The 22117-nt window shown below is 43.4% G+C and overlaps 1 protein-coding gene across 2 annotated transcripts in view; it reads right to left on the bottom strand.

Moving 5' to 3' along the window:
• The window catches only part of NPR3 (natriuretic peptide receptor 3), a 161391-nt gene that overhangs the window by 110952 nt on the left and 28322 nt on the right, over nucleotides 1–22117 (bottom strand). For both annotated transcript variants that reach the window (XM_030926962.1, XM_030926961.1), the window contains one exon: nucleotides 15615–15732. In XM_030926962.1, coding sequence (XP_030782822.1) covers nucleotides 15615–15732 — 118 coding nt within the window. The remainder of the gene's footprint in view (nucleotides 1–15614; nucleotides 15733–22117) is intronic.

The following is a 22117-nucleotide window of genomic DNA, read 5'->3' as shown; positions in this document are numbered from 1 at the left end:
CTTATCCAATCGGAAGGGAAGCAGTACCATTGGATGACCCTAGATGGGATCCCAGTGATGGAATGGGAGAATGGAAGAGGAAACACTTTCAGGTGTGTATAATGGAGGGCTTAGGAAGGACCAGAACTAAGCCTCTCAACTACTCCAAACTCTCCATGAGAGACCAAGGATTTTGATGAGAATCCCACTGCCTTCCTGGAAAGGGTAAGAGAGGCCTTAGTAAAGCACAGCTCTGTATCTCCTAATTCAGTCGAGAGACAACTAATTTTAAAGGATACATTTTATTACTCAAGCAGCCCTTGATATCAGTAGGAAGCTGCAGAAACAAGTCATGGGAACAGACAGCACTTTAGAGAACCTCCTGAAAGTGACCACCTTGGTCTTTTATAACAGAGATAGGGAGGAAGCCTGGGAGAGAGAAAAGAGACACAAGATAAAGGCAGAGGCTTTAATGGCTGCCTTTTAAGCCCACAAACTCCAGAATCCTCGAGATGCATCTGCTAACTGTTACAGATGTGGTAAGCCAGACCATTTTAAAAAGGGCTGACCCCACAGCATAAGGAAGCCACTTTGACCTTGTCCAATCTGCAGTGGGGATCACTGGAAGGTGGACTGTCCCCAGAGAAGCAGGTCAGGTCACCAGGTCCGCAGCCAATCTGCCAATGGTCCAGCAGGACTGACGGGTCCTGGGGCTCCTCTTCCTGGCTCTGGTGGTCCAGACCACCATTACCACACAGGAGCCCCAGGTAATTCTGGAAATTTAAGGGAGGAAAGTAGACCTCCTTCTGGACACCAGAGCTGGTCTCTCAGTTCTCTCCAATCCGGCCTCCTCCTCTCTTAGAATGTCCATGAGGGGTTTCTCAGGAAAGTCTTTAACCCAATATTTTCCCCAAGATGCAACCCCTTTGTTTTAGTTGGGGAGACCTCTTGTTCACCTATGCCTTTCTAATTATGCCTGAAAGCCCAACTTTTCTGCTGGGCACAGATATACTGGCCTATATGGGGACCACCATCCTGATGGCCCCAGGACAAACTCTTTTTCTCTGCCTAGTGGAGACCAACATTAACCCAGAAGTTTGGGCAATTCAAGGGAAAACTGGCCAAGCCATAACCACTATATCAGTCAGGATCCAGCTTAAGGATCCCACCTCCTTTTCTAACCAGAGACAATATCCCCTGAAACCAGAGGTTAGGAAAGGACTAGAAGCCATCATTGATAACTTGAAGATGCAGGGCCTCCTCAAACCCTGCAACAGCCTTTGTAATACCCTGATACTGGGGGAACAAAAACACAAATGGGAAATGGAGACTGGTCCAGGACCTCTGTCTCGTTAATGAGGCTGTGGTTCCAATTCACCTGGTGGTTCCTAATCAGTATACCCTGCCGGCTCAAATACCTGAGGGAACTAAATGGTTCAGAGTCCTGGACCTAAAGTATGCCTTTTTCTGTATAACATTATACCATGACTCCCAGTATTTGTTTGCATTTGAGGAACCCTCTAACTAAACCACCCAACTAACCTGGGCAGTGTTACCTCAGAGATTCCAAGACAGCCCCCACCTGTTTGGGCAGGCATTGTCCAAAGACCTCTCTGAGTTCCTTTATCCTCAGGTTAAAGTTTTACAATACATAGATGACATTCTCCTCTGCTCCTCACCTGAGGAAATCTCTCAGGAGAGCAATAAGGCTCTTCTTAGTTTTCTGGCTAACAGAGGATATAAGATTTCAAAATCTAAAGCTCAGCTCTGTCAGACTACAGGGAAGTACCTAGGTTTGGTGTTGTCAAAGGAGACCAGAGCATTGGATGAAGGATGGGTTAAGCCCATCTCCTCCTTTCCCCTCCCCAAAACCCTCAAGCAACTGAAGGGATTCTTTGGCATTACAAGATTCTGCAGACTATGGATACCTGAGTACAGTAAAATAGCTCGTCCCTTATATCAACTAATAAAAGAGACTCGGGAAGCTGAAACTCACTCCCTAATTTGGGAACCAGACAGTAAAAAGGGTTTTGACCAACTAAACCAAGCCTTGCTTAAGGCACCAGCCCTTAGTCTTCCCATATGGAAGATGTTTAATCTTTACATGTCAGAAAGGAAAGGAATGGCCCTGGGAGTTCTAACTGAGGCCTGAGGTCCAGCCCAGCAATCTGTAGGCTACTTAAGTAAGGAGTTTGATTTGGGAGCTAGAATATGGCTGGCCTGTCTCCAGGTAATTGCAATGGTAGCTGGTACCAGAAGCTACTAAGTTAACCATGGGAAATAATTTAACCATTTATACCCCCTCATAATGTGGCAGGACTGCTATTTTCTAAGGGGAGTTTCTGGCTAATGGACAACTGCCCCCTTAGATATAAAGCTCTTCTTTTAAAGGGATCTGCAGTCCAATTAAGAACCTGTCCCGGCCAGGCGTGGTGGCTCATCCCTGTAATCCCAACACTTTGGGAGACCAAAGCAGGTGGATTGCCTGAGCCCAGGAGTTCATGACCAGCCTGGGCAATGCAGTGAAACCCCATCTCTACTAAAATACAAGAAATTAGCCAGGTATAGTGGCATGCTTCTGTAATCCCAGCTACTTGGGAAGTTGAGCCAGGAAAATTGCTTGAACCCAAGAGGCAGAAGTTGCAGTGAGCTGAGCTTGCACCACTACACTCCAGCCTGGGTGACAGAGTGAACTCCATCTCAAAAAGAAAAAAAAAGAAACTGTCCCTCCCTAAACCCAGCCACCTTCCTCCCGGGGGAAACTGGGGAGCTTGAACATGACTGCGAACAAATAGTAGTACAAACCTATGTGGCCAGAGAGGACCTCAAGGAAACGCACTTAGAGAACCCATACTGGAGTCTCTTTATGGATGGAAGTTCTTTTGTAGAACAAGGGATCCATAAAGCAGGGTATGCAATAGTTACCCTGAATAATATGGTTGAGAGCACATCTCTCTCCTCGGGCACAAGTGCAAAACTAGCTGAGCTAATTACCTTCATGAGTGCGTTTGAATTAAGCAAAGGGAACTCAGTTAACACTTATATTGATTCTAAGTATGTTATCCTAGTCCTCCATGTCCATGCCACTATCTGGAAAAAGAGGAACTTCCTCACACCTAATGGGACTCCCATTAAATACCATCAGGAAATTAATAGACTATTATCCTCAGTTTTCCTTCCATGGAAGTGTCAATAATGCATTGTAAAGGCCACCAAAAAGGGATGGATAAAATAGCTGAGGGAAATAGATTGGCAGACAAAGCAGCTAAATAGGCAGTGAGAGGGCCCCAGATTTCTGATCCACTTGAAGCCCCTCTGATCTGGGAACACTCCTTCAGAGCACTAAAACTTCAATATTATCCTATGGAAATAGAATGGCCACCTCTCAGGGATACATCTTTCAGTCCTCAGGATGGCTACAATCAGAGAATGGCAAGCTTCATCTACCAGCTATCAGCCAATGAAAAGTTCTTAAAATCCTTCACCAAGCCTTCCACTTAGGTAAGGATAAAGCCTATCAATTAGCCCAGATATTGTTCTCAGGTAAAAATCTGCTCCAAACAGTCAAACAGGTCGTTAATGCTTGCAAAATTTGCCTTAAAAGTAATCCCCTCAATTGACGGCTTCTGCCCCCTGGAAACACAGAGAACAAGAGGTTACCTGGGGGAAGACAGGCAAATTGATTTCACCCATATGCCAAAGACAAGAGGTACCCAGTACCTCCTGGTGTGGGTGGATACCTTCACTAACTGTTTAGAAGAATTTCCATGTCAGAGAAGCCTCTAAGGTGATAAAAGTAATAATTAATGAGATAATCCCTCACTTTGAACCCCCTAAGAATCTCCAGAGTGATAATGGTGCCTTGTTCAAGGCAGCTGTCACCCAGGGAGTCTCAAATGCACTAGGCATACAATACCATCTTCATTGTGCTTGGAAACCACAATCCTTGGGAAAGGTAGAAAAGACAAATGATATTATCAAAAGGCACTTCAGAAAACTGTCTCAGTAGACTCATCTCCCCTGGACTACCCTTCTTCCCATAGTCATACTACATGTTAGAGACACCCTGTCAAAGCTAAGTTTGAGTCCCTTTGAAATGATGTATGGACAGCATTTTCTCACCAATGAGTTCTTGCTAACCTGAGAAACCTCCGATTTGATTAAACATAACTTCTTTAGCCCATTTTCAACAGGAACTGAAACAATTGTCAGAGGCCCAATCCCATGAACTGGGGCCACCTCTATTCAACCCAGGGTACCTAGTACTGGTAAAGGTACTTCCTTCCTTTTCTCCCTCTATAGGCCCAGATTGGGAGGGGCCTTATACTGTACTCCTTTCTACTTCTACAACAGTAAAGGTGATGGAATAGTTTCTTGGATTCGTTATACTTGAGTAAAGTCCTGGGAAGCTGACAGAATTACCTCTGTTGACCCAGAAGAGCATCCAAAATACCAGCGTGAAGAAATTGGGGACCTCAAGCTAAAACTTACAAAAGATAAGTGTAAATAATTGACCTTCCATGGATATCCCCTTTATAGTCTTGCCTATGCTTGCTGTTCTTACGTTCATTCTGTTCTTCACCACGAGACATCCTTTAATCCTGAATGCCCATGGGAATATGTACTCCTATAAACAGTTACCTTTCTTCTAAAGCTTAACTGCTCCCATACAAGGTTTAATTTCATTCACCGGGATGAAACAAATTGAGGCACAATAATGTTTTCAGAATGATTAGTATATAGGTCACTTCTTATTTCTGTAATCTTTGGCACTAGATTCTTTCCTTTTAACGCCTCTTTGTATAATACACATACTTAATCCATGCATACTGCACTTGTAAAACTTGTTTCTTCTTGCCTAGAGACCATTAAACCTCAAACAGTCATGCAACCGGAGCCTCAGATGATGAATCCCTTTTACTGGGGACCCTTAGGTAGACCTCTGAGGGAAATCTGACTGCTGTTTTCCCCAAAACAACATCCTCTGTCAGCAGGAAGTAGCTAAGATCAGTCATCACTCCTATTCTAAAAGAGGCAGTTGGATGTGCCTCTTTAGAGGGGGTAATGATAGAGGCAGGAGGCAAAAAAAACTCTAGGCAGACAAGGGCATGTCCCAGGCAAAACCCCACCTTCAAGTTAAAAAGCCTGAAGCCCACGGCCCAAAGTGAGAACTTCTATTTCTGTTTGCCTTCTCTCCCGATTGGTTCTTTCTGAATAATGTCATTTTAACAATCGAATTTGTCTTTCTCAAAACTACCTATGGCCTGCCTCAACCCTGTCCTGTGCCTCTGAAGACCTCAGACTCAGTCAGTAGAGAAAGAGAAGCAGCTTGACTGGAGAGAGGCAACGTAACTTCAGAGGGACAACTGGACTTTGGAGGAGAGACGACTTAACTTCAAAAAAGAGCCGGCCAGAGATGGCCAGACTTTAGGAAAGATTACCTGCTCTTCCCATCCCCTCTCCAGCTTCCCTCTCTGCTGACAGCCTTCTCCAATGCTAAATAAATTGATCTACCTCCACCTTCCCTCAAGTGTCCATGCAACCTCATTCTTCTTGGATGCTGGACAAGAGCCTGGGACCCATCAAGTGTAGATACCCAAAAAAGCTGTCACACCAGCCCTTTGCTCTTGCTAGTGGAGGGCAGCCATTCCACACTATGAGGCAAGGGGCCACTGAGCTCGTAACACACCACTGTCCACAGATGGTGAAGCTAAGGGAGCATTGTAACACCCCCTCTGGGGTTTCAGGGGTTGAAGGCACCCCCACATGGGTGCCACCACAGAGCCTACATGGAGCCTGTTCCTGCTGGTGTCCAAAGCAGCTGGCCAGATCCCACACTCACTCGCTCACACACTCCCTCCCACAAGAAGTTGAGCACGGTGCTTCAAAAAGCTTATCCACCACAATCAAGTCAACTTATCCACGGGATGCAAGGCTGATTCAACATACACAAATCAATAAATGTAATCCATCACATAGACAGAACCAATAACAAAAACCACATGATTATCTCAATAGATGCAGAAAAGGCCTTTGATAAAATTCAACATCCTTTCATGCTAAAAACTCTCAATAAACTAGGTACTGATGAAACATATCTCAAAATAATAAGAGCTACTTATGACAAACCCATAGCCAATACCATACTGAATGGGCAAAAGCTGAAAGCATTCCCTTTGAAAACCAGCGCAAGACAATGCCCTCTCTCACCACTCCTATTCAACACAGTGTAGGAAGTTCTGGCCAGGGCAATCAGGCAAGAGAAACAAATAAAGGGTATCCAAATAGGAAGAGAGGAAGTCAAATTGTCTCTGTTTCCAGATTACATGATTGTATATTTAGAAAACCCCATCATCTCAGACCAAAATCTCCTCAAGCAACTTCAAAAAAGTCTCAGGATACAAAATCAATGTGCAAAAATCACAAGTATTCCTATAAACCAACAATAGACAATCAGAGAGCCAAATCATAAGTGAACTCCCATTCACAATTGCTACAAAAAGAATAAAACACCTAGGAATACAACTTACAAGGGATGTGAAGGACCTCTTCAAGGAGAACTACAAACCACTGCTCAGGGAAATAAGAGAGGACACAAACAAATGGAAAAACGTTCCATGCTCATGGATAGGAAGAATCAATATTGTGAAAATGGCCATACTGCCCAAAGTAACTTATAGATTCAACACTATTCCCATCAAGCTACCAGGGACTTTCTTCGCAGAATTAGAAAGAACTTTAAATTTCATATGGAACCAAAAAAGAACCTATATAGCCAAGACAATCCTAAGCAAAAAGAACAAATCTGGAGGCATCATGTTACCTGACTTCAAACTGCACTACAAGGCTACAGTAACCAAAACGCCATGGTATTGGTACCAAAACAGATATATAGACCAATGGAACAGAACAGAGACCTCAGAAATAACACCACATATCTAGAACCATCTGATCTTTAACAAACCTAACAAAAACAAGTAATGGGGAAAGGATTCCCTCTTTAATAAATGGTTCTGGGAAAACTGGCCAGCCATATGCAGAAAACAGAAACTGGACCCTTTCCTTATGCCTTATACAAAAATTAACTCGAGATGGATTAAAAACTTAAATGTAAAACCCAAAACCATAAAAACCCTAGAAGAAAACCTAGGCAATACCATGAGGACATAGGCATGGCAAAGACTTTGTGACTAAAACACCAAAAGCAAATTCAACAAAAGCCAAAATTGACAAATGGGATCTAATTAAACTAAAGAGTTTCTGCACAGCAAAAGAAACTATCATCAGAGTGAAGAGGCAACCTACAGAATGGGAGAAAATTTTTGTAAGCTACCCATCCAACAAAGGTCAAATCTATAAGGAACTTAAACAAATTTACAAGAATAAAACAAACAACCCCATCAAGAAGTGGGCAAAGGACATAAACAGATGCTTCTCAAAAGAAGACATTTATATGGCTAACAAACATATGAAAAAAAGCTCATCATCACTGGTCATCAGAGAAATGCAAATCAAAACCAAAATGAGATGCCATCTACACCAGTTAGAATGGCGATTATTAAAATGTCAGGAAATAACAGATGCTGGTGAGGCTATGAAGAAAGAGAAACACTTTTACACTGTTGGTGGGAGTGTAAATTAGTTCAACCATTGTGGAAGACAGTGTGGCAATTCCTCAAGGATCTAGAACCATAAACACTGTTTGACCCAGCAATCCCCTTACTGAGTACATACCCAAAGGATTATAAATCATTCTACTATAAAGACACATGCACATGTATGTTTATTGCTGCACCATTTACAATAGCAAAGACTTAGAACCAACCCAAATGCTCATCGATGATAGATTGGATAAAGAAAATGTGGCAAATAAACACCACAGAATACTATGCAGACATAAAAAAGAATGAGCTCATGTCATTTGCAGGGACATGGATGAACCTGGAAGCCATCATTTCAGCAAACTAACACAGGAACAGAAAACCAAACACCACATGTTCTCACTCATGCGTGGGAGCTGAACAATGAGAACACATGGAGGAGAACATTCACACACTGGGGACTGTCAGAGGGTGGGGGGCAAGGGGAGGGAGAGCATTAGGACAAATATCTAATGCATGCACTGCTTTATACCTAGATGATGGGTTGATGGATGCAGCTAACCACCATGGCACATACCTATGTAACAAACCTGCACATTCTGCACATGTATCCCAGAACTTAAAGTAAAATAAAAAGAAAAAAAGAAGTTGAGTGTGATGAGTCAAGTAAATGGGGCACCCTCATCACAAGTCTGATGAAGGGGTGGAGAAAAACTCCTGCATCACCAGGGGTTCAAGACCAGCCTGGGCAGCATAGCAAGACCCCAGCTTTAAAAAATAAATTAATTACATTTGAAAAAAGACAGGGGAGACCATCAGAACCCCTGGAACACTGGCAATATCTGGCTCAGATCTCCATGAATCAAAGGTTTTCTGTCAAATCAGTGGGTAAAGACACTGGCTAGACATAAAGGGACCATGGCATGGTGAAGTTTCCTAAGCCCAATCACAGCCTGATATAGTTTGGCTTGTTAATCGCCAAATGTTAATCACCAAAACAATGGGGAAGATGTCAGAGACCTTTGTGGAAGCCACTCCTATTACAGGCCCAGAGACCTAAGAGGAAAAAATAGCTTCATGGTCAGGGCCAAGGAACCCCCCACTCCCCACTCTGTGCAGCCCAGGGACTTGATGTCCTGTGTCCCAGATGCTCTAGCTGCAGGTAAAAGGGGCCAAGGTATGGCTAGGGCTGTGGCTCCAAAGGGTGCAAGCCCCAAGCCCTGGCAACTTGCACATAGTGTTAAGCCTACAAGTGTACAGAAGTCAAGAATTGAGGTTTGGGAACCTTCACCTAGATTTCAGAGGATGTATGGAAACACCTGGATGTCCAGGCAGAGGCGTGCTGCAAGGACGGAGCCCTCATGGAAAACCTCTTCTAGGGCAGTGTGGAAGGGAAACGTGGGGTTGAAGTCTCTACACAGAGTCCACACTGGGGCACTGCCTAGTGCAGCTGTGAGAAGAGGGCCACTGGCCTCCAGAATCCAGAATGGTAGACCCACCGACAGATTGCATTATGTGCCTGGAAAAGCCACTGGCACTCAATGCCAGCCCATCAAAACAGTCAGGAGGGGGGCTGTACCCTGTAAAGCCACAAAGGCATAGCTGCCCAAGACCACGGGCATTAAGTGTGACCTGGATGTGAGACATGGAGTCAAAGGAGATCATTTTGGAGCTTTAAGATTTGACTGCCCTGCTGGATTTCAGACTTGCATGGGGCCTGTAGCCCCTTTGTTTTGGTCAATTTCTCTCATTTGGAATGGCCATATTTACCCAATGACTGTACCCCCATTGTATCTAGGAAGTAACTAACTTGCTTTTGATTTTACAGGCTCCTGGGTGGAAGGGACTTGCTTTGTCTCAGATGAGACTTTGGATTATGGACTTTTCAGTTAATGCTGATATAAGACTTTGGGGGACTGTTGGGAAGTCATGACTGATTTTGAAATGTGAGAATATAAAACTTGGGAAGGTCCAGGGGTGGAATTATATGGTTTGGCTGCATCCCCACCCAAATCTCATGTTGAATTGTAGCTCCTGTAATTCCCATGTGTTTTGAGTGGGACCCAGTAGGAGATAATTGAATCATGGGGGCAGTTTCCCCCACACTGTTCTGGTAGTGAGCAAATCTCATGATATCTGGTTATTTCATAAGGGGTTTCTCCTTTTGCTTTGCTCTCATTCTCTCTTGTCTGTGCCATGTAAGACATCCCTTTCACCTTCCACCATGATTGTGAAGCCCCCCCAGCCACATGGAACTGTGAGTTCATTAAACCTCTTTTTTTTTTTTTTTTTTTTTTTTTCAGATGGAGTCTCACTCTGTAACCCAGGCTGGAGTACAGTGGCACAATCTCAGCTCACTGCAATTTCTGCTTCCCTGGTTCAAGCAATTCTCCTGCCTCAGCCTCCCAAGAAGCTGGGTTTACAGGCACCCACCATCATGCCTGGCTAATTTTTGCATTTTTAGTAGAGACAGGGTTTCACCTTGTTGGCCAGGCTGATCTCAAACTCCTGACCTCAGGTGATCCACCCACCTTGGCCTCCCAAAGTGCTGGGATTACAGGCATGAGCTACTGTGCCCAGCCTAAACCTCTTCTGCTTTATAAATTTCCCAATATCAGGTATGTCTTTTTCAGCAGCATGCAGACTAATACACAGCCTCCTGATTTGGTACAGATATGAGGGTTCTAATCTCTACTCATGTTTCCATCTCACTCTGTCCACTATATATAGTTTACACAATTTCCATTTTTTCTGTCTGCTTACTCCACTATTACATTTAGGGTGGGTTTGCTGATGACTTTACATTGTGGTCCATCAGCTGTGGATTATTATGTTGGATCATCATTCACTTAGAGAAATAATGGACTCTATCAAGAAATCCTGATCCAGAAGCTAGTACCATAACTGATATGGTTTGGCTGTGTCCCCACCCAAATTTCATCTTGAATTGTAGTTCCCATAATCCCCACATGTCATGGGAGGGATCTGGGGGGTAATTGAGTCATGGGGATGGGTTTTTCTTGTGCTATTCTCATGACAGTGAATAAGTCTCATGAAAACTGATGGTTTTATAAAGGGCAGTTCCCCTGCACATGCTGTCTTGCCTGCTGCCATGTAAGATGTGCCTTTGCTCCTGCTTCACCTTTTCCCATGATTGGGAGGCCTTCCTGGCCATGTGGAACTGTGAGTCCATTAAACCTTTCTTTCTTTATAATTTACCCAGTCTCAGGTATTTCTTCACAGCAGTATGAAAATAAACTAATACAATAATCAATGTGATTTTGAATATTCTTCCTTAGGGAAAAGGGAGAGTGCATTGTTAGTTACATGAAGAATTTTATGTTAGGCAGATGAATTTTTGATCTGGGTATATAGTATGTGTATGCATGAAAACTGAGATGTCAAAGTGATGGCTGCGATGAATATTGGTCAGGGTTATTCCCAGACTGCTTCCTTCCCAAATACAGGTGGCATTCAGTGCTCTGCCTCCCTCTGTGGAAATCAGGTCAATGAGAGCCTCCCTCTCTCCCCAGGCCCTGGCAGTCAGCATAGAGGCTGCTGACCTGTTCTTACTGGCATCCAGGAATCTAGACAGAGGGGCACACCTGGGTAGCTGAGATTATTAGGAAGACATGTAGATGTTAGAGAGGCAGCAATGGGGCTGGGATCATTGACCTGTGAGTGGCTGGACTGGTTTTCTCAGTCCTGGTCCTAATCTCAACTGGAACTAGCCCTGGCCCTGGAGACGAGGCTATGAGTGCCCCAGCCCTATCATGGGGCCTTCCCCTTCTGCGTGCTGCAGCCCACGGTCAAATGCCAGAACCTGCATCTCTTTGATTGGAGGGTTCCTCAAAGCAGCAGACCACCCTGCCTGTGCTGATGGCAGCCAGGAGGGCTGGACAATGAGACCTCAGGCTAGCACCAACAGAAGTCAGTGTATAACTACCAAGTGTCTGTGCTGCTTGAGTGACATAATTTTCAGACTCGTGTTCCCATAGTTTGCCTCTTCCAATGCATTTCAGGAGCCCATGGTGATAGCTCTGATTACACACCCTACATTAGCTTCTTCTTCCCACGTTACTTCTTCACTCTCCTAACCACTGTTTCTTGCAGCTCAAATAAACTATCTGCACCTGAATTGCTTTCTCAGGTCCTACCTCTGAGGGGAACTAAATGAAACAAGTTCTCTTCAGCAAAAAGGAATTTCGCTGGAAGTATATTGGAGGCTCAAAGAATTGAGGAAAATGAAAGCTCACAACCAGGCCTGGGAAATAGAACATCCAAAGTCCTGCCCTGGAAGACCCAGTCCCCATGTCACTGTTTCCTTCACGGAAAAGCCAAAGCCCAAGGTATGTGTCCGGTTTTCAGAGTCCAAGTTGCAACCTCCCTATGGATGTCACTATAGGCTGGAAGAGAGAAAAGGATCCCTTTGGATTCCAAGGTAGGAGGTGGGTGCCATCTCCCAACAAGACTGCGTGCTATGGGAAACACTTGCAGCTTAGGCTGGGGTGCTCTTATAAAGAAGGGCTGGACTCCTGCAAGACAAAAATAGAGACACATGACCCCTCCAACCCCAAAAAAAAATCCCAAAACTAATGGCTTTTTTATTTTATTGTATTCTCCAGGATCACTGTTAAGGAAGATTATTCACTGGCACTTGTTAAAGTATGATAAGGCAGATTTTATTCAGGACCATTGCAATGAGTGTAAGGAAGAATGCAATGGGCTTTGCAGTGTGGAAGAGAGATTGGGCTCACCTCCAAATGCAGCATGGACAAGTGGGAATGTATGGCCAAGGAGCAGGGCGGGGGTCAGGGATTGAAAATTACTAAGAAGAAATATCAGGGGTAGGGGATTCTGGCGAAACTGACCTAACAGGATTCTTGATCAGACAGCACCTGGGGAATGGTGGAGGACGCGGAACCTGATAAGATATCAAGGGTGATCAGACATCAAGGCAGGTAACTGATTTAACAGGGTTCTTTGCTAAAACTGGATTTTGCAAGGAAGTGTACAGACAGGCCTAGGAGAAGGTTTGGAGTCTTACTAAAGTTTGGATGAGCAAAGAATCTTTGTCACCATAAAGAGGATATAAAGCCACCAGGCTGTTTTCTGCTGATGCCACCAAAATGACAATCACACCCTCTGCCCTCTGCTTACCAAAATGTCTGCAGCATTCAGGCTTCATGGGAGCCAAAATGTTATGTTCCTTCTCAATCTGATACTGGTTTAATAGTTAATTTCTCTGACTTTGTAAACTCCATTGCGATCTTCTTCCTACACTTGCAAAATACATCATCTTTGTCTTGTACTAGACACTCTGTTTCCCCCTTCCCCCAGTTTATTTATATTATTTTTAAATCATACTTTACTTTTCTCTTAGTTTTCCTACTCCTACAAGATCACAAGGGTACAGAATTGAGATCTAAGAAGGCAATATAGCATAATAAGTTAACTACTACTTCTTGAGCTCTTACTTGCTAAGTACAAGGAACTGTTAAATACTATGCATGCATTATCTCATTTAATCTTCATAATAACTCTCTGAAGAAAGCATTATTATCAGCTTCATTTTAGAGATGATTAAACTGAATCTTTGAAAAAATTTAATAATTCATCTACAGGCACACAGGTAGTAGGTAGCAGGGCTGAGACTTTAACCCAGTTACTTAACTCTAAAGTTCACATTCCTAGGAAGTATTTATTCCACAGGCAAAACAAGAAATTTGGATTCAATCAGAACTAGGATTAAACTGCCACTCCCATATTGAAGACCACCACAAAATGGGGGGTTCCCTGACTTCATAACTTGCTGAATACTCTCTACCTTCTTTGTTTTGAAAATTCGTTGTCAAAGTTTTTCATTTTAACCATTTATGTTTTTTTGGTTTTTTTTTTTTTTTTTTTGAGACAGAGTCTCGCTCTGTTGCCCAGACTGGAGTGCAATGGCACGATCTCTGCTCACTGCAGCCTCCACCTCCTGGGTTCAAACAATTCTCCTGCCTCAGCCTCCTGAGTAGCTGCGATTACAGGTGTGTGCCACTATACCCAGCTAATTTTTGTCTTTTTAGTAGAGATGAGATCTCACTATTTTGGCCAGACTGGTCTTAAACCCCTAACCTCAGGTGATCCGCCCACCTCAGCCTGCCATTTCTCTTTTATTTCATTTCTTTGTTATAAAATATAAGTGCCTACTTTTAACGTATATTAAAACCTGTTTGGTACTACTAATAAATTAAGAAAAGTCTCAGCTGGGCGCAGTGGCTCACGCCTATAATCCCGGCACTTTGGGAGGCCGAGGCGGGTGGATCACATGAGGTCAGGAGTTTGAGGCCAGCCTGGTCAACATGGTGAAACCCTGTCTCTACTAATAATACAAAAATTAGCCAGGTGTGGTGGCACATGCCTGTAATCCCAGCTACTCGGGAGGCCGAGGCAGGAGAATCACTTGAACCCAGGAGGTGGAGGTTGCAGTGAGCTGAGATCATGCCGTTGCACTCCAGCCTGAGAAACAAGAGTGAAACTCCATCTCAAAAAAAAGAAAGAAAGAAAAGTCCCAACTGGTGGAGTTTTCTATTTGAAACCCTAAAGGTGGGTTTGAAGTAGTCCTAGAAAGAACCCCAAGTACATTATTAACATTTCACAATGGAAAGAATTCAGCCAGTCCAATCCTTTCATTTCACAGATGAAAGAGGGCCCGGAAAGTTAAGTGAAGGCTCCTTATCACCAAAGGAAGTCAAGCGCTGGAGTGCAGTGGTGCAATCTTGGCTCACTACAACCTCCCGGGTTCAAGCAATTCTCCTGCCTCAGCATCCTGAGGAGCTGGGATTGCAAGCTTGCACCACCACGCCCGGCTAATTTTTGTATTTTTAGTAGAGATGGTTTCACCATGTCGGCCAAGCTGGTCTCAAACTCCTGACCTCAGGTGATTCGCCCTCCTTGGCCTTTCAAAGTGCTGGGATTACAGGAGTGACCCACCATGCCTGGCAGAAAATAATTTTTAATACTCTCTTAGTCGCTTGGGTTCTATTTGTTTGATTTATCCTTTCCTAGAGAATAACTCATTTTCTTAGAAGTCCCTGTGTTTCATAGTCTCATTGTGAGCATACGCTCCTCTATATCTCAACGGGAGTTATTTTTAAGCTGCCAGAGCTACAGAGATCAAACAGAGGCTTTGGTTGACACATCTTTTACACATCTAGTTACTGGGCTTTGGGGAAAGATTCACATTGTGTAAAATTTACATTGGAGTGGCTGTAGACATATTTTCCTCATATAAAATCCAGAAGGCCTCTGGTTTCATGCAGCTATTCAAAGATGGTAAAGCAAAATAACGGACTGCTTAATTCTTTTGAACAAGAAAAAACCATGCAGACAGTTAAAAATCAAGACAAATAAACACAAATCGCAATACCTAAAGGGCTTTCTGTATTATGTAAGCAACTTTGTGCACACAATGCACAGAGCCCCAAGGCTGGAGCAATCCTTAAACCTCAGCTGCATACCAGCCCCGCATGGATGTCGCTATGCGCTGGGCAAACGTGCTGAGACTAGCATGGAATTGGGACCCCAGGCAGCTTTAGAATGTTTAGGATTAAGGAGAGAAAGAGGGTGTTCTAAAATGTACCCAGGGCCAGGGCTCATGTCTGTAATCCCAGCACTTTGGGAGGCCAAGACAGGAGGATCACTTTAGGCCAAGAGTTTAAGACCAGCCTGGGCAATATAACAAGACCTCATCTGTACAAAAAATTAAATTAAATTAAAATATTAGCTGGGTGTGGTGGCATATCCCTATAGTTCTAGCTACTCAGAGGCTGAGGTAGGAGGATCGCTTGTGCCCAGGAGTTCGAGGCTACAGTGAGCTATAATGGTATCACTACACCCCAGTGTGGATGACAGAGTGAGACCCTGTCTCCAATAAAATAAAATAAAATAATAAAATGAAATAAAAGTACCTGAGATTTGTTTTAATCAGGTGTGGTAATGTGACAGATACAGAGACAAATGCCTTTGAAAGAAGACATTATTACTTACATTTTCCAAGATAAGAGGGGTATGCCATGCAAGGCAGCGTCACACAGGGAAACACTGAGGTCCTCAGAAGGCAAGAGCAAAGGAGAAAACATGGCCCAGAGCTATTACTGTCACTTCCCTGGAAAGGAATGAATGAGGCAAAGTAGTCAGGTCTGAGCAAGTGTAGGATTGGATAGTACATGTGACACATGTTTTTTCCTTGAAAATGTTTCCCTTCCCTCTGTGCCATGCTCCCCACTTTCTGCCTTCTCGGGGCTTCTCACTCTCTGGGTAAGTAGGTCTTGGGCCTAGCTGGACCTTGGGTAGTGGCCCCTCTGCCACAATCACTGCCTGGGTCTGAGGCTGAGCTTGCAGCCTCTGAAGCCTGACCTGGCTTGGAGCTTGTCTGTGGCACCGAGGGGTGGAAGCCAGGCTCACAGGTCACCGGCAAAGCCTGAAGACACTGGCCCAAGGGGAGGGGGGGCTGCTGCTCGACTCTGGAGGATCTCAGAATTCTCCCTTCTTGCTAGGACTGAGCTGCAGAACAGCCATACTTCACTTTTCCCAGTGTTTTCCTTTTTGAAACAGGGCCCTGCTCTGTCGCCCAGACTGGAGTGCAGCGATGCAATCATGACTCACTGCAGCCTCGACCTCCCAACCATAGATGATCCTCCCACTTCAGCCTCTCCAGTAGCTGGGACCACAGGCATGCACTACCATGGCAGGCTAATTGTTGAAAAAAAGTTTTGTAGACACAGGGTCTCATCATTTTGCCCTCTCTGGTCTTGACCTACTGGGCTCAAGCGATCCTTCTGCCTTGGTCTCCCAAAGTACTGGGATTAAAGGCGTGAGCCACTGTGCCTGGCCACACGTTTCCAAATTATAAGCAGCTAGGATGACCCTAGTTCTCATCGGCTCCTAACACACTTTTAAGGGTACATTTTTATTGACTCTAGGTACCACAGACGAGCTCCAAGCCAGGTCAGTCTTCGGAGGCCAAAAGCTCAGTCTCAGGCTCAGGCACTAATTGTGGCAGAGGGGCCACTACCCACGGTCCAGCTAGGCCCAAGACCTAGTTACCCAGGCAGTGAGAAGCCCCAAGAAGGCAGAAAGTGGGGAGCATAGCAGAGAGGGAAGGGAAACATTTTCAGGGAAAAAAACACGTGTCACACGTCTTTAGAAGCAAATCAGGTTTCATGTAACCGGGTGTCCTTATGGGTGTCCAAAAGTAGCCCAGGGCTGTAGCACAGGCTTAACAGTGATTTTTGTGTTCAGCCATGAGTCACACTACCTGCCCCCATGAAGCTGGGCATTGGTGAGGTCCAAGTTGTCCTTGAGTAATTAAAACCTATGTTGCAAAAAAGAAGTGTGTTATGAGGGCCAGGCTTGGTGGCTCATGCCTGTAATCCCAACGTTTGGGATGCCGAAGTGGGCAGATCACCTGAGGTCAGGAGTTCGAGACCAACCTGGCAAACATGGTGAAAGCCCGTCTTTACAAAAAGTACAAAAATTGGCCAGGTGTGGTGGTGCATGCCGGTAACCCCAGCTACTCAGGAGGCTGAGGTAGAACAATCGCTTGAACTGGCAGGTGGAGGTTGCAGTGAGCCAAGATCGCACCACTGCACTCCAGCCTGGGCAACAGAGCAAGACTCCATCTCAAAAAAAAAAAAAAAAGAAGTGCATTATGAGGGTAGATCTCATGTTGAGTGTTCTTACTGCAATAAAATACAATTTCTAAAACAAGAGAGGAAATATTTTCAGTAAAGAACTTCATCTGCTAAAAAAAAAAAAAACAAAGCCTAGAAGAATATGCACCAAAATAGGATCCATAGTTGTACAGGTTGTGGGACTGTAGATGATTTATTGTCTTCTTTCTTCTTATTTGTGTTTTTAAAGTTTCTGTAATAAGTATTGTATTGTTTTATTAAAATGAGAAAATAAAAATATCATTTGCTTTCATTTTACTAGAGTCTCTTTCCCCTAAGATATTTTCTTCTACTGTCAGTTTTGCCCAAAGCTCAAGTGGCCAGGCAGCTGGGACCATAGCCTGGACCTGCTGTGCAGCCATTTCTTATTTCAGGCCCCATTCAAAACTGGTACCCTATGGGGTTGCCCACTAAATGAGTCAAAGCAACCCAAATGGGGTATAAGTACCCCCAAATTCCAAAGAGGCTCACCAAGCTCTGGGTCTCATTCTGAGCAAGGCAAGGTACAACAACCTCTCTTTCAATTTAGAAGAAATATCCCCATATGCCCAGATCACTGGACTCTAGAAACACATCAAGATGGCAAGGCCCTAAGCTTTCCTGGGGTTTATTTTTCTTCCTGTGGCATACATATGTCTTGCTATGGCAGCAAAGAAGTTTGCTACTTCCTGATCATGAAGGTGATTAGCATAATTTTATCAACTATGGGATATCAAAATGATCAAGAATCCTCCAAACCATATTACAATAAAGAGCAGAACTGGCTTAGCCCTAAGACTAAGCATTGGACCAGGATGTATATTCCAAATGCAGTACTTTGGAAAGTACAATCTATCACACCATGGCTGAGTCCAGATTTTGATCAGCCAATTTAGCACACTATTAATTTGACTCCTAGGAACTAAAGCCAACACATTAAATCCAGAATCCTGAATGAGTCCTCCTACATTAATAAATGTAAACAAAAGAGCTTTCAACTATATTCTTTTTGGTTTAACACCTTTAGAATCCACACTCACGTATGCTCCCCAAACTCCCATCAACACTGAGCAGCGTCATAACTCTGTGCGTAGGCTCTCTCCCCAACCACCAGGCTTTGTACCTCTCCATCTGGGCTCTGTTGGGTTTTAACTCTTGTTATAGACCTAGAGGTGATGAGTGGTACCATTAGCAAGGGAGGCAACGGCCAGGTGTTCCCATTTAAAAGACTTCTTGCGGAGAACGGTTTGTTTCTGGGCTAGTAAGAGAGTTAAGAGGAATTTACAGTTCCCAAGTTCTCAGCTTTGTCCATATCTGCCCAAATGTCCTCATCCCATGGCTCATGTCGAAATCAAGCCCAGCAGAGTCTCTACCCTAGGGTAAGGAGTATAGCAGGTTTTAGCCTTTAATTGGTGTTGAAATATTTTCCCCTTGACCCCTTAGCTGTATCAATCTTGCAATTACAAAAGATGTAGGATTCCCTCAAAGCTGCCATGGGGCCTTCTCATTCCCTGTGTGTATTCTTAATTTTGCATTCATAGCTTTGCATTCCTCTTGTACCATCTAGGCTTGTCAAAAGAAGCCAGGTGACTCTACAATCTTTACAAACACCACTACATCACTATAGCCACTATGTCCCATAACCACTGGACATTCCCACACCTCTTCCTCCATCTGCACTTCATGGCTTGATACCTTGCAGTGATGACTTGAGTAATCATGAGAACACCACATGCCATGAATTACCCACATCCTATTGTCCCCTTGCCCCTGTGAAGGAAATAACCTCTCTGTTCTTGAACATATATGCAACCCAATTCCAAAATCCTGCTTTGAGACTCTGTTCTCGGAGCATAAATTGAACCAACATAAATAGTAACAGGGTGCTGTCCCTCAGTTCAATAGTCCCACGTAGCACACCAGAAATAAAACAGATGACAACTATTCCTTGCATTTTACATATGCTGGATTTTCCATTCTGTATCCATGGCAACCAAGGTACAAAACTCAGTCTCAGTTTCCATTTTTAAAATCAAACTACAATGATCATTTTGTGAAATTTTGGTAGTCTTTGATGAATATTGTGGAGTCAACCAAAAGGATCATATTATATAACTTTTCACCCTAAAATCTCCACTCTGTCATTCCTTGGCTTCCAAACACTGTCTTTCCCCCTACTTTGCCAGCAGGAATTTCTCTTCTTTTTCTACTCCAACTCAGCTATTGATTAAGCGCTCCCTTGGGGATCTTGCGTTCCAGTTGAAGCAGAATATCAATATACTTCTTCCAAACAAATTCAACATTTTTCCAAGAAAAATATGAGTGATTTATATTTCTTTTCCATCCTCAGCATATAGCTCAATGACTGTCAAACATCAAAATTGTAATAACACAATACTTTATATTTGTAATGTGTGCTATGTGACTTATGTAATCATTTAATCTTCACAACAATGCCATGAGGTATATACCATTATTATCCTCAATATTACAATATTACAATAAATCATGACAAAGCTGAGGCTTAGAGAGTCCAAGTAACATACTCAACGTTATACTTAGCTGGTGAGACAGCCAGCTCTATTTGATCCTAAAGCCATCGGCACCATAGCTCTTCCAATAGTGTTGATAGAATACAGCCTGATGAGGAGCCCCAATAATGGCTACACATATTTTTTAATTCTTATGACTTCAGTTTCATGTATTTGGGTGACCCCAAACAAAATTCTCTAGCATTGTCACTAAGCCTTTTTGCCAGATGTCTACTTTTTATAATTCTGCCAATGGCTGCATGTAACAGAAACCAACTCTGGCTAAATTAACCAAAAATAACAGGATTTGCTGAAAGGTAAATGGTGGCCACAGAACTAAAGCAACCACTGACCAACCAGTCTTGAGAAGGACAGAATCCAGTCAAAACCAGAGAATGACTTTGCAGGAACTCAGGGGCAGCCTCTTGGGGCCGCCACCGTTGGGATGAATCAGCTTCAACTATTTTCAGTTCTTGTGTCACTCTGCTTCAAGCCTCAAATTCCAGAGAGAGTCTGGCTGACATCATTTGGATCATTTGGATCCCCTGTCCAGCCCTTGGCCAGGGCAGAGGGGATAAGGGGGATGGGGTGCTGTGATTGACAGTTCCACCAAGACTGCATTCCAGAAGGAAACACAGAAGGGCACTAACCAAAAAGGTCTCATGGGCGCCGGGCAGACAAATACAAGATGTCTGCTACAGTGGCTTTAACACATCCGTGATGGGAGGAGCAAGGTTTATCCTTTGAAAACATTCAAAAAGATGCACTATAGAGGCAATTCCTAAAGAAACTGTCCAAAATGCTCAGAGCACTGTTTCTCAAAAGGATCGCTTTTGTTTAGTTAACAAAGGATCAATGTGAAGTTGTGTCAAAAGGACCACTTTTAATTTAAAAAATAAAAAGGTTTAAAAGAAAAGATCTCACGGACCATCTAGAGTAGTCTTAAAATACTTTTGATTGCAAGATGACTTAGGTTTGTACCAACATAAAACCAGGGGTAATTGATCCTTGGATTTATAGTACTTATAAAATTATAAATCCACGATAAATTTTAATGCAATTCAAATGAAATGACAAACCACTATAATTCAAATTACCTACATAAGTTTAACTTGACAGATGATACTTTTCTGAAACTGATCTGCTGCTCCCAATGTGAATATAGTACAACTGCTACATTGCAAGTATTTTGGAGTTCAGCACTCCTACGCTATTGCATATGTTGTCATGACTCAATTCTCCCACCACTTCATCCTTCAATCTACTAGAAAACCTGGGGATAAGCAGAGCCAAGTCCTTTCTTGGCCTTCCATTTGGTGTGAAAAATAGCTCTGCTCTTTTCTTTCCTTTTCTTTTTTTTTTTTTTTTTTTTTTTGTTTGTTTGTTTGTTTTTCTTTTTGAGATGGAGTCTCACTCTGTCACCTAGGCTGGAGTGCAGTGGCATGATCTTGGCTCACTTCAGCCTCTGCTTCCTGGGTTCAAGTGATTCTCCTGCCTCAGCCTCCCGAGCAGCTGGGGTTACAGGTGCCCACCACCATGTCTGGCTAATTTTTGTATTTTTAGTAGAGATGGGGTTTCACCATGTTGGCCAAGTTGGTCTCGAACTCCTGACCTCAAGTGACCCACTTGCCTCAGCCTCCCAAAGTGCTGGGATTACAGGCGTGAGCCACCGTACCCAGCCTCTGCTCTTTTCTTATTAGCCCATGATACAGTAGTATTATTTGACGGTGAATTGGAATCACAAATGCAAACAGGGGCATAAAAATCCTTTCCAGTGCTCAGTTATGAGATGGTCACCCAGATGATCTATAACATGCTGATATTAAATTTTTTAAGATTTCTTTTAAAATATAAATGTAGATTTTAAACATTCTTATGGAGAACTCATGGTTATCAGAGATGATATCCTTGGAATCCAAAGGATCATGACATCCAGTCTGAGAAACAGTGGTTTAGAGCAATTACATCATTCTTAGAATCAACGCGTGGCCTCCTAAGATGAACCGTTCAAAGGGTATTATTACCATTATTCACTTCCATAAATTCCTAGATATATATTTGGTATAAAATTTCCATATGTATTCTGATAGACCTTATACCCTTGCTATTTACATACTGTCATTTCTTTAAAAATATCTTACAGCCTCTTGATAATTGCTATTAAGTAGGTGAAACCTCCAATTTCTATGAATACATTAACTTATTTAGCTTCACTCTCAAATGGTATCCAAACATGTAAATTGAGTTCGTAGGGTAGATGTTGGGATTCAGACCATTTCTCTAGTTGTAAAATATGCACCATATAAAT

The sequence above is a fragment of the Rhinopithecus roxellana genome, chromosome 3 (assembly GCF_007565055.1).
Source record: "Rhinopithecus roxellana isolate Shanxi Qingling chromosome 3, ASM756505v1, whole genome shotgun sequence".
Classification (NCBI taxonomy): domain Eukaryota; kingdom Metazoa; phylum Chordata; class Mammalia; order Primates; family Cercopithecidae; genus Rhinopithecus; species Rhinopithecus roxellana.
Note: the sequence above shows the minus strand (reverse complement) of the source record. Positions and strands in the feature narration are given on the sequence as shown.